This window comes from Typha latifolia, chromosome 2, assembly GCF_019914945.1.
Source record: "Typha latifolia isolate L0001 chromosome 2, TyphaL0001v2, whole genome shotgun sequence".
NCBI lineage: Eukaryota > Viridiplantae > Streptophyta > Magnoliopsida > Poales > Typhaceae > Typha > Typha latifolia.
The window spans coordinates 5,177,646-5,190,992 of NC_133087.1; the positions used below are offsets into that span (position 1 = coordinate 5,177,646).

General features: G+C 35.3%; 1 protein-coding gene across 4 annotated transcripts; it reads left to right on the plus strand.

Annotated features, from left to right (window-relative positions):
• Positions 1–8,740: 8,740 nt before the first annotated feature.
• On the plus strand, positions 8,741–12,675 carry LOC140780941 (F-box/kelch-repeat protein At3g61590-like). 4 transcript variants are annotated; one of them, XR_012107607.1, is made up of 2 exons: positions 8,741–11,447; positions 12,155–12,675. XR_012107607.1 is itself a non-coding variant. In XM_073126666.1 (2 exons), the coding sequence occupies exon 2, from the start codon at positions 10,117–10,119 to the stop codon at positions 11,326–11,328; it is 1,212 nt and encodes a 403-aa protein (XP_072982767.1). In that variant the 5' UTR covers positions 8,741–9,285; positions 10,077–10,116; the 3' UTR covers positions 11,329–11,566. The 4 variants fall into 4 exon arrangements, 3 of the variants coding, with proteins under 3 accessions (XP_072982767.1, XP_072982769.1, XP_072982768.1); XM_073126666.1 differs by lacking the exon at positions 12,155–12,675 and having other exon boundaries at positions 8,741–9,285; positions 10,077–11,566; XM_073126668.1 differs by lacking the exon at positions 12,155–12,675 and having other exon boundaries at positions 8,741–9,028; positions 9,149–11,566.
• Positions 12,676–13,347: the final 672 nt, after the last annotated feature.

The following is a 13,347-nucleotide window of genomic DNA, read 5'->3' on the forward strand; positions in this document are numbered from 1 at the left end:
AACGTATGAATTTGTAAACTTTTATACAAAGCATTTAGATACGAAGACTACTGTTATTATATATTAGGGTTAAATACATTTTAAACTCATGTACTTGTGCCTAAAATTATTTTATCAAATCAGTTCATGTATTTATAACTAAAGTGAGACTAATAATTTTTTTTTTTATCAAAACTAACAAAGCACACCCAAAAAATTTTAAAAATTAAATAGAGCGCTGAAATTCATTCAATTTTTAATTTTTAATAGATCAAAATATCATTCTACTTGTATATAAGTATTTTTTTTCTCACTTTTTAAATTGTGTCAAATATATATTTTATTAAATTTGAGTTTTTATAAAGTTTAATAGTTATATTAGAAACAAGGATAAATATAGATTAAGAAAAATCAGATAAAAAATTGATTTATTTTATCTACTACACACAAAGGAGTATTTTACTACAAGAGGAGAGTAAAATAATTTTAGACATAAAGTAAAATAGTATTTAACTCTATATATTAAGTACTGGAACTCTGAATAATAGTAGGTGATTGGTGGCCCGGAATTGACGCCGGTGGCAAAGCCCACGGCCCAGTCTCTGGGCTTAAGAAGCACACGTGCGGGGGGCAGGTGAAGAATGGGCCGTACAGGATGTTGGGTTGAGGGCCCAGCCGTACTTTTCTAGAAGTCGTGAGATCAAATCAAGATCAAATCCACTGGGTCACCGAAGCTTGCTGGATTGGACATCATTATATCTTTTCATTCACTCCCCCCCCTCTCTCCTCGCTTTGATATGACTTGATTTGAAATATATATATATATATATATATATATATATATTATTAAAAAAAATAAAAATTAGACGTCTTATATGGCACGAATATTAAAGGCTCTTTTTTAGTAATTTGTGCAAAGAACTATTTAGAAAAGAAGGGTAAAAGTGGTTAAGTGGGGTTTAATTAGAGTGGAGAGATGACCACACAAACGTCATCCCCCTTTGGGTGGGGTTTTAGATTTTTTATTTTTATAGTCCATTGGTTCAGAGTTCAGACTTAACTTAGATTGTGGCCTCGGAAACATAACTCTCGAGTACATGCCATGTCTCCTTCCTCTTTTACCACTCTCTGAAATCAACTCCCCCACTTCAATTATCTCAACCACCGAGCGCGAGGTGGCTTCCTCCTTTCTTACCACTTTTACCCGGCTTCTATATTTTCTTTTTCTTTTTATTTTATATGCAGATTTTTTATTTATTTATTTATGGGACTATTGCCTATTTTTGTATTTTTATATCTGTACACACTGATCTTCTAAATTGCACAAAAAATCTCTTATTTTAGAGAAAAAAATAAGTAAAGTATTAAAGATAAAACAGTCTTTTTTTTTCATGTGTAATTATCTTTAAAAAAAGTATTAATAAAAATAAAGTTTAGGAGATCTCAGTGTAATTAATCCTATTGTTAGCCTATATTCTCAAGAGTATATAAGTTTTTTTCTAGTGAAAAAAAATTTCAAGATGGTTTGAGTATATATATATATATATATATATATATATATATATTGCTCAAAAAATATTCTATCAAAATTTCTAAAAGCTATGATATGTTGATAACTTTTCTTTTTAAATAGTTAGAAAATTAGTTAGAAGAGGGAAAATTTGTATTTATGCCTCAAAAATTAGGGAGCAGATTTATAAAAATATAAATAACTAATAAAGTGTATCATTGAAATAAGTCTAATATTGCTCTCGGCCTACGGTGCCATAATCTAATTAGTTAGATTAATTCTAACCAGCTAGAGTTTTGAAAGTGTCTCATGTTTTTTTAGTGCGAATATAGATTTTCTACTTAGTTAGAGGATGGTTATAGTCTTAGTGAGAAGTGGCTACGAAAAGTGTTCGATAAGGTAACTAGAAAATAAGTCAAATAGGCGAAAGCAGCTGATCGAACTAGCTTAAGATATGGCCAAGAGATAGGTTAAATAGGCAAAATCTTTGCACAATTCAGACTTTAGAACTTTGGGTTGGTTTAAGCTCTTAGAGGTGCAGTCTGGGGCTAAAATTTGGTATGAAAATGAGTTAGGCTCTTAAGTTAGAGATTAGCTCAGGTTTAAATAAGTTTGAGCTACCTTTTTTTTTTTGATATAGAGTTTGAGCTACCTTGTGAGTTGGGTTGAGGTTGGAGATGTGATGACTTAGCATAAATTATTTTAAAACTAAGCTAGCCATATATGCGGCGGCTGAGCCAAATGTGAGCCGAGCTCAAGCTGGCTATATTATTTTAACAACAGTCTTGTGAAACACAGAGTTGAATAATATAGAGAGGAGTATCCCAGAATGCAAAAAAATAAGCTAGATAAACGATAAGGCGACTCAACTGCACAATGGGAAAGACAATAAAAACCCTGCGACCCATCTGCTTGTGTTTTTAGAGCAATATAACACAGACACCTCTGCTTACCTTTTTTTGTTAGTATGTTTTAATATCTACCATGCGACGATGATACGTTTGATATCGACTTCATAGTTCATATCTCTTTGCCCCCCTTTCTTGGTAACAAATCTATGCCCCCAACCATTAGCTTCTATGTTGGTCTTAATGGCAAATATCTTTCTCTCCCCATCCCCATCCCCATCCCCATCCCCATCCCCATCCCCATTGAATCCTGTCCATCATCAAGATACATGCATGTATGGGGGTGTTCCCCATTGGCCATTGGGTTTCTCGAGTGATGGGCTGTGGCACTCTCCACCTTTCATACTTTGCAATGATTCTTTTCATTGTGATGGGCTTTTCTCTTTACTTATAGAGTTCACATTTACACATGCTTTGTACCTTCTTCGTTAATGGTTGTAACATTGCACCCACTACCCTTGGGACTGTTGCATATATTTCCTTCATGAAGTTAACCAATTATGGAAGATAACATATTAATTAAGCATTGAGGAATATTAGCCACCATCATATTACTTTTAATGCCTTGAAAACTCTCTAAGCTAACTTTAATTATTGAGGGGGTATTAAGGGCATTTTGTAATTTGTAGTTAATTATACTAAAAGAACTGACATGAGAATGTTTTTGATGTATTCAAGATAAAACTACATGAGTCAAAAATAATAAATATTTGTTTGGTAGGGTATTAATAATAATAAAGATAAAATATTAAGGTATTCTAATCCTATTCCTTTTTATGCTATAATAAATAAGAAGAATTGTTCCCATCCCTATCCCTATTAGCACTGACAATGCCATTAGAATTATTTAAGTGTAGAGAGTGAAGCGTGTCTGAGAGGCAATAGGCTTAGGCTAAAAAGGAACTGAGTGGATTAGTGGAAAAGCCACTACTTAATAATGAGCCTTTCCTGTTTGAATGCCACATTTGATGGTCTCTGATCAACCTTAATGCAATAACTCATGAATTAAGCGTAATGGTGGTTGAAATGGTTATCTTTGTTGTACACTTAATTTTGTCTCCATTTTATATTTAACGATTAGTTAACGCTTAAGCCTAATGGCATGCTTGAAAAACAACATTATATCAATATATAATATATATTTTAGAATTCAGGGAGTCTTCTTTGTTGCATGATTCATGCATCTTTCTTTGTGAATATTCTTGATATTGTAGGGCCAAAAATCCAATTTCAATAGCTAATCACATTATGCTTGGTGCATTAACATAGTTATTTTTCCTATAAAGTGTGTATGTTGTTTTGTTACATGGGCTCTACCTACCTCTGGGGGATGAGCCATTTTGTTATGCACTAATAAAATTCTAATTTGAGTAAGAGAAAACTTAAATGAATTATTTAACGGTTTAAATTTTTGTGTTAATTGGTCATTTAATATGTTTATGGATGCCATAGATTTTCTTAGATGAGATAATTTTTCATATAAATCTTTAATATTTTTTTTTAAATATTAACTCATTTTTTGTATTTAATTTAAATACATAAAAATTATATTTGAAACAATAGATAGGGTTCAAAATAAATACACGTGCTCTGATATCATATCAACTTACTAATTACTCGAAAACTTAAGTCGACAAGAGAAACATAAATTTTCATATTTTAACAATTTAAAAATATTTGCTTTGACAATACTCATACTTATGCCCCTTCTTGAGCCCTACCCTACCATAGTGATGACATTTGTTGCTCTCTTACACATGCTTGGAATGATATCACCGTGCATGGAAAAAGGTTTGCAAGGCACCAAGACACACTCATGAGCATATATGGGGCTAGTAGAAGAAACCATACACAAATATGCACCAAGTTACAAGAGTTGGTACGTACCTAAAGTATGACAAACACTCATTGCCACTCTAAAACCCATCTGCCCCCCTGATCTCTAACTCCTCCTATCTAATAAGTCTCTCTCTTCTCTCTCATTCCTCAACTATTGATGAACAGTAGAAGGACCCAAGAAAGCAGAGAGGAAGAAAGAAACCCACTGTGGTGAAAGAGCAGCCTCTCATGGGTGATGAGTGTGATGCATGAGGAGGATATGGGAGAAGGGCATGTTATGATGTAAACAAATAAACGTGAGCCACCTAATTTGAGGAATTGATGAGTAGTAGCAATGGTAGTTGTGGCCATATATCATATGTAGGTTAGGTAAAGGGTGGTGGTGCCCCCTCCACCAATCAAAAAAGGAACCCAATCCAACCAACTCCCTAGCCCCACTTTTGCCCGTCCAAAAAGGGGTGGAGAACATTAGGATACATTCATACCCCACCTCTCTCTAGCTTGCTTGCTTGCTGACTTTTATCTATCTATATATATATATATATATTCCTTTCTTTTTTGTTTTAATAGATTAGAAGTCTATATGTTATATTTGAAAAAAGTTTGTAGATTGAGAGAAAATCTGAAGTCAAAACCATCCTCAGCCAGACCTTTCACAACCACCAAACTTCTCTACGAGATTATATATCTTCCATGGACTTCTGGGACCGTCCGAGGAAGATGAATTGAGCAAAGCGGGTTGGAACAAGCTTTCATATTAGGTCTCTACTATAGTGACAATTGAGTGCTTGCTTGTAGTTTACTCAAAAGAGAGCAGAACTTGGTCTAACTCTTTAACTTTCTCATGTTCAGTTTAATTAGTAAAATGTACAAAAGGTAACAGTTTTTGTGGCCTTTATGAGTGCACCGCACCCTAAAAAAGAGCTAATTGGTTTCAAGGTGCATATAAAGGTGTACCCTAAATGTACCTCTATATGTACCTCTATTTGTTGAAACTGATATCTATAAAGCCAAAACATTGTACAATAATAACAGTCGCAGATTATTTCAAACTAAATCATAGTAATCATATATTCTAATATTATATACATCCTCCAAGCTACCGATCTAATTTTTCGTTGCAAAAAGTTCTCCACCGCATGGTACAATAATTAGCACTAATTCATGAGTTCACATAAAAAACTTAACGAGATAAGGTTCTCATCTCTAAACCCTATGCCCTCGTTTGGTTTGAGGCTAAGCTCCGAACTCGATTAGTTAGTCTTAGTTTTTGAAAAGTAAACTTGATTAGATATGAAAATGATAAAAAGATATTTGGTTACTGAACCATTTTAGGGGTCTCTGAACTAGTTCAGAAATGGTCCATGTGTGAGCGCTAGCATGTTGGACTTTCGTGCTGAGCTAGGTGGGCAAAGACCTAGCACATTACCATCTTGGGCTCAATCGGGTGGCCAAACTAGTCTCAGCCCTGAGAGAGTCTTTGCTCTTCATAAGACTAGGCAGGTTCCGGCTAAACCTAAGAGAGTTGGGCCCAATGATCAATTCAACACTCAAGTTTAATCTATTACTCTTAATCAAGCCTTTTGATAATTTTTCTTCGAATCATCCACTAGCCTCAATAGATTCTTTCTTTAAATATCATCAATTGCTCTTCATAAGCACTACAAATGCACTTGTCTAAGCTCCATGTCTAAGCTCCATTCGCTAATTCTAAGCACGTTTATCCTAAAACAAGACGTTTACTTTATTGAGTATAATCGAGCTTGTACACCAAATCCGTGCTTGAGCTGTGCTCCACTAGTCACACCACTCTATGACTATCATGTTTACCGTGACTCTTCTAAAAGAGCATGCATGTCTATTACAACCACCATATTGGTTGCACCAAATTGCTTTGATTAGTCTAGGATTGTCGAATCATCAACTCTGATACTATTTGTTGGGGGCAATAAGGGAGTCATAGTCTATGTAAAATATGATTTGACACAAACATTAGAAGTTATTAGATGAAGGCCCAAATATTTATATAAATCTTTTCACTTTTTCTCTCTTTCTAACACATTTGACACTCGACAATCTCCACCTTCGCATATGAATCCAACACCAACAGCTCTCCGTCGAGTGTAATCTACTACTCTTATCTAAGCCTTGTGCCCAAATTTTCTTCCAGTCACCCATCGGTCTTAAGAGTTCGTCTCTTTCAATTCTATCAATTGCTCTTCACAAGTCACCGTGAACCTACTAATTTGAGCTTCATGTGCTAATTCTCCTCACCTTTGTCCTAAATCTCTACCAGTTGCACCACTTTGCAACTATCACGGTATCATGACTCTTCTAGAAGAGCCTACATTTCTATTAGAGTCACCAAATTGCCTTGTGTAGTCTATGATTACCGAACCATCAACTCTGGTACCATTTGTTAGGAATATAAGAGAGTCATAGTCTAAGTGAAATAAAGTTTGACACAAATCTTAATCGAACTCAACCCAAAAGCATAAGCTATTAAGTAAAAACCCAAATATTTATATAAACTCTTTCACCTTTTTATACTCTTTTTAATGTGGGACTATGTCACCCTCACATGTGATGCTCAACAATACGTTGTAGGCTCAATAATATTACACTAAAATAGATAGATAATTATCATGTCTTTTTTTTCTGATAAATTGTATATTAATAATGTGTATATTTGAAGTCATTCTAGATAGTAGAAAAAAAAAAGCTTTATCAAAACATCACAATCTTTTATCATTCCATGCCATAGTCTTGTGTAGTAAGATGTTGTTTGCACGCTTCCAATCCTTCAATATTTCATTCCAAACACCAGTTGATTTATAATTTAAAGAAATAATGAAAACACAATTAATTACCTTGTAATTAACTTTTTTTTATATATTATATCTGGTCTATAGCTATGATGCACTACCAATAAAGAAAAACCATAATATAAAAGAGATTAGATATTTTAAGCGAAATAGGCGGATTATAGAAGATGTGTATGTGTCAAAAAGGAGGATTACTTTTGATGATCAAAGGTCTCGGAGACACTACAATTGGTAGAGAAGATGATGCTCATTTAACATGATAAGCGTTTAAAATTATTTGCGTGGTCGGAGGCTTGTTAGTGAAAGGAGAGCAAGGGGAATTAGGATTTGCCGTTGAATATATTTGTAGTTTTGGACAGAGGAGAGAGGACATGAATAAGATTATAAAATGAAAAGTAAGTGCATATCATTTTAGCTCTATTTATTTTAATCTTCCATCTTATACCCATTTTGTTTTTTTTTTTTCTCCTCAATTTTTAAACTTGATTAAAGATAAATTACAGGCCTCGTAAGCCAGCAATTAATTATATTTTGCTTTTGTAATTTTTTTAAAAGCTGGTTTGAAGGCTCAATTTTTAGGGTTTGGGTTTGTTTGGGGTTTTGCGGGCGTATAAATGCAAGCTTGCCTTATAAGCCAGTGATTGTATTTTAAATTTATTTGCAGTCTTTTGTATTTGTATTTAAACTGGTATGTGGACTTGTAACCTTGCAACTGGCTTATAATTCCTCAACCGATCTGTAAGCTCTCTCAACTGACTTTGTAAGCCAACAAGCAATCATGTTTTAAGCTGGTTAAAAGCATTTTATTTAAAGTAAAATTTGCATTAACACTCTATCTTTTAATAAAATTATTATTTATATCTATATTTTTACTATTTAAAAATCGAGCTTTATAATTTAGTAAATATGTACAGAAAATATTATGTTGTTAGATCGGTTAGTTAAAACTTAACTAAATCTCTAAGTTTAGTTAACTATACTTAAAAAAATTATCAAATAAATTATACTAAGAGTATTTTAGTCATTTTAAAAATAAAATATCTCTATTTCTTAACGAAATATTATCACGGTGTTAGTTTCAAATCTAACCCAGGATATTTTCTGCATATGTTCGTTAAATTAAAGTGTTTGATTTATAAATTAATAAAATATAGGACGTAAACTATAATTATGTTATAAAATAGGGTGTTGTATACAAATTTCTTTTATTTTAAACTAATTTGAGGCTCGTAAACCAGCAAGCAAGTAGCGACTAAGAAAACTGTATGTTTTAAGGTTGATTGTAGGTTTACAGGCTTACAACCGCATTGGTATAAGCCATTTCGTTTTATTAGTTGAGTTTATTATTATTATAGTTATTAGTTATGCTTACTTTTTATATAGTCCATCGGTCATAAATAAAGACTACTAGCAGAATAAGAGAGAAGACATTCTTTTAAGTTTCGATCCGTTTTTAATTTTCCGTTTGCTCTCTCAACCGGAATCAAACACGACCTTGGTAATTTTGAGATTTTAATTTATCACTTTTTAGATGAGGGAAATAAAAAGTTTTCACCTTTTTCTTTTTTTTCCAGCTGTAAGAGGGGAAGGGCACGACTTTGCGAGAACATCGAGCTTTTATTCTTCCACAATAAATGAGCGGTTCAGGGGAGGTAGCCATCACTTCCTTAATAAATGAGCCCAAAGAAGCTTAGGCGTCAAAGAGCAACAGCTATATATATTACTAGCCTTCACCCAAAAACTCCTCTCTCCTCTCTCCTCTCTCCTCTCTCCTCTCTCCTCTCTAAAACCGCCTTCCCTGACCTCTCTGCCTCCTCTGTCGTTTGGGAACTATATATTGCCTCCAAACCAACCCTACTGTTTCATCTATCCATCTCTGAATACTTTCTTTGAGAGCAAAAGGGCCTTATACTTGGTTGTTTTGCCAATCTACTGCTTAAAATCTGAAGGAGTAGACGATTTTGGAGGTACCCATTTGGTTCTTCTTTTTTTTGGTTTCTTTTTGCTTGGTGTGGTGGGATTTGTGTAGAATGGGCCTCTTTTGTTGACACCCACATGCCCTGGCGACCATCTTCGTGCTAAATCAGGCGTTCTTTTTTAATGGATATCGAGAACCCAAATGTTTTATGAAGGGACATAGGGGTTTCTGATTGAGGAAAAGGGGGAAGGGGAGCAAAACGTTTGGATTTTTGGTGTGTTCCTTTCTGTGTGCGCTGCTATTGAGGTAGAAGAAAGGAAATCGTCTCTCATTCTCTAATGTTACTAAAGATTATTTTTTTTACTTCTTAATTTGTGGTGCTAGCGAGGTTGGTGTGGGGGTGCTATCTTGTTTTTTTTTTTAATATAATCTTTTCTTATTCGTCTGAAACAATAATGGGTCTTGGCCTCTTGGACGTATATATTAAATGCGAAAAGGTCAGCGTTAGCATTTTGCAGCTTTTTATCGATTGAGTGGTGTTTCTAAGCTTTTTCTGCTTTTTTTCCTGTCACGTCTTGAGGTGTGTTTTTAGATGTTGGATTTTATTCCAATGTGAATGATTTCGACTTTCTAGTTTGATGATATTTTAGATGTAACAGTTATTTTAGAGGGTGTTTGTTCGGTTATGGAGGTAGTGGTTTCATTTTATTACTGTTGATTTCTCCCATTAGTATGAATGCTTCAGTGTTTGTTATATGTGATGATCTTATTTCAGTTGCTTTAGGGGGGTGTTTAATCCTTTATTTCCTTGTCTTTTATTTTATTACGTTTCTTGTCGTAGTGTTCTGCCCATATCTTTGTCCTCTTTAAAATTTTTGTTTTCTATCATTCCTTTTTTTTATTGGCATTACATGAATGAAGTTTTATATGGTTTCAGTAGCTTGGATGTTCGATTTATGATTCTGTCATTTACTTTGAAGATCTAGATATAAACCCATTTGCTGATATTTGAGTGCAGCTTTGATTCTGGTGGTTTTTTTTACCCTTTTCCTTTTGTTTCCTTGTTGCATCTTCACCATTTCATCACATTCTTTCAGGTTGCTACTTTTGTTTCTGCTGGACAATCTTATCTTCCTAATGGAAAGTGAGGAGTGGGAATTCTATCCTGCTGTCTCCCATGGAGGTGAGGTTGCAGCATATAGGTTAGTTTCTGAGGACAGTGATGACCAGGATGGAGGCACATCAGTTTCCTTGGATACCATTCTGCCTGATGACCTCCTAGAAAAAGTCCTTTCCTCTCTGCCCATTGTGAGTATAATTAGATCAGGGTCTGTGTGCAAAAGATGGTATGAAGCCGTGCATTCTGGGAGGTATACATGGAGCAACATGGTACCACAGAAGCCATGGTACTTCATGTTCACTTGCAGCGAGGAAGCCGTGTCTGGTTACGCTTATGACCCAAGTCTTCGGAAATGGTATGGGTTTGATTTCCCTTGCATTGAGAAGAGCAACTGGTCTACCTCTTCTTCCTGTGGATTGGTATGTTTGATGGATAGCGAGAATAGAAGCCGGATCTTTGTGTGTAACCCAATCACCAGAGACTGGAGGAGGCTTCTTGATGCTCCTGGTGGAAAGTCACCAGATTACAGTGCGCTTGCTGTATCTGTGAATAGGAAATCCCACAATTACAGTGTAGTTGTGGCAAAATGTAAGCAAGTGCCTGAAGAATATTACCAGTGGAACTTCTCTATCCATATTTATGAGTCAGATGGCGCATCATGGGTCACTCCCTACAATGACATTCTAGTAGGGTGGAGAGGAGGCGATGAATGTGTTATTTGTGATGGAGTTCTGTACTACTTAATTTATTCTACTGGTGTTCTGGGGAGTATTGAGCCCCGCCATTGTCTTGTAATGTATGATCTCTCAACCAGGCCGGCTCACACATCTCTGATGAATATGGCAATACCAGTGCCATGCTCTCTTACCTGCGGCCGGCTGATGAACCTTAAAGATAGGCTTGTTATGGTTGGTGGCATTGGGAAGCAAGATCGGCCTGGTATTATTAAAGGGATTGGCATTTGGGAGCTTCATAGAAAGGACTGGCGTGAGGTTGCTCGAATGCCTCATAAATTTTTTCAAGGATTTGGAGAGTTCGACGATGTTTTTGCAAGCAGTGGTACTGACGATCTGATTTACATACAAAGTTATGGATCCCCCGCTCTTCTCACTTTCGACATGAGCCAAAAACTGTGGAAGTGGGCTGCAAAAAGCCCGGTGATGAAGAGATTTCCCCTCCAGCTATTCACTGGTTTCTGTTTTGAGCCGAGACTGGAAATTGCTTCCTAGTTCTTTGTTTCCAGGAAATCACATTTACTTTTCTTTTTGGAGCCATTGAAGAATGAATCTGTGGAACACCATGAATACAAGAGAATAGTTCAATTTACAGAGAACCATTTTGTTGCTGGGTATATCTTTTTCTTTTGTTTTCCAAAATGTCGGGTTGATAATTTATATAGGTGTTTTGGAGGGTTGATCCATAGAAGTAAAAGTTGAGCTTGATGGCTCATGTTTCCTGAGAGGTCCATACCTTCGTTGTTTTTTTCCTGTTACAAAGTTATGTTTCTTTTGCTCTCTTAACTTAAAGCTTCTTCTTTTACATTACAATACTCCCTTCATTCCATCGATCCTTATGATTTGGTTGTATTCCTTTTGCTGTCTTCTTTTACTTTTAGGACATTTACGATTTACTTTACCTACTTTCTTGCACATTATGTAAGTGTACTGGTTCTTCTTAAGTACCAGTTCTTTTTACTGACTAATTGGGGTCACATTTATCCACAAGATCGTCGCTTTGCGCTCCGATCTTTTTCATTAGGTTTCGAACTTATTTCGTGCAAATCCAAATCAAATAGAATTCAAAGTTTACAGTCATATATAGGTATTGTTTCTATCTAGCTCCATCCTTAGATTGGCCTGATTTTGTGGATATTGATAATGTTCCATGGACTTGTGTCAGCTGTATAGTTAACTGAGATTAAAATTTTCTCAACTTACTAGTTAGAATCTTGCTTGAAGTCATTTGTTTAAATTACTAATTTTTTTTTATCAATCTTCAAGATGATATGCTATGAGAAAATTTTCCTTTGATTATATTTCTTCTTTTATTTTTTAGCCTTGTGCCAGAGGAGAAGTGATCAGGCTTGTGTACCCTACAGGAGTAAAATGGGTCTTCTTGCCATCATCTGATCAGCAGCACTCATCTGTGGTTTTGGTTTTGTTCTTGACAGTGACAAGTTGTAGTAATATCTGCAGTGTTGGATAGCGTTGGTGCTCCCTGTGACTCCTCTACAGCTCCCCCCACTTCTCTGCAGGAAGAAGAGGTGTCAGCTTGGTGGCTAATGCCAGGCCAGGCCAGGCCATGCCATGCCCATTGTCTTTGTAGTAGACCCAAAGGTCTTCTTCTGCAGCTTGGTTTGCTGCCTTTGCTTTGTGAGCAGCCTTTAAGAGCTCGGGCATGTTTTGGTTCCAGTTTGGAGGCAGAGTTAATAAGAAGGCCTGTCTTTGATTAAAAGCTGTGCTGTCTCAGTTGTGTGCAATCTTTGAAGCACAAATCTTTGTGCTGTCATTGTTTGCAGATGCTCACTTCATTTATTAAAGTAGCATAAGCTAATCATATGTCATTTTCTTTAGGTATGTATGCTCCTTTGCTTTGGTGCTTTGGTGCTTTGGTGCTTTGGTGTGTTGTCTTATGTTGTCCCTTTCACTGTCTCACAGCTAAGGTTGGATGGTGTTGGTGGTTATAAATACTGTTGCCTTCTCAGATAGCATTAGACCTACCCTTGATGTTAACCATCAGGCTTGGAAGATGCCTTCTGACAAAAGAATGGTGTGTCTTTATATGCTATTTTTTAATTCTCTCTCAATTTACTCTTTTATCAACCTAATGTTAATTTATGGCAGACTTTAACACGCCACTCTCCCTCTCTTCTCTCTCTTTTTTTTTAAAGAACAGAGAAAATTGTACATGAAAAGTTCTGGAGCTTGACTTGTTCATTTTTGCACGTTTGCCCTAAAAAGTATCTTATTTTCTCCTATGTGGATACATGTAACATATCTCTTAAATCCAAAGAAGCTACCAAACTCAAATCTCTTCACCAAGCTTATTTTTATGGTACATATTGATCTTCTAAGATTTGAGAAATCTCTCACCCCTCTAACTATGTTACCATAATATGTCAAACTTTTCAATCCTTTTTTATTCTTAAAATAAGGGTAAAATAGTTCCCTAAAATTGATCGCTATCACTCACATATCATTCTTAACGGATAACAGATAACTAATTGAAGAGACATTTTCAGAGGTTTT

What these genes read in the sequence shown, in the direction of transcription:
- LOC140780941 (XM_073126666.1), top strand. Translation starts at nt 10,117, where the DNA reads ATGGAAAGTGAGGAGTGGGAATTCTATCCTGCTGTCTCCCATGGAGGT.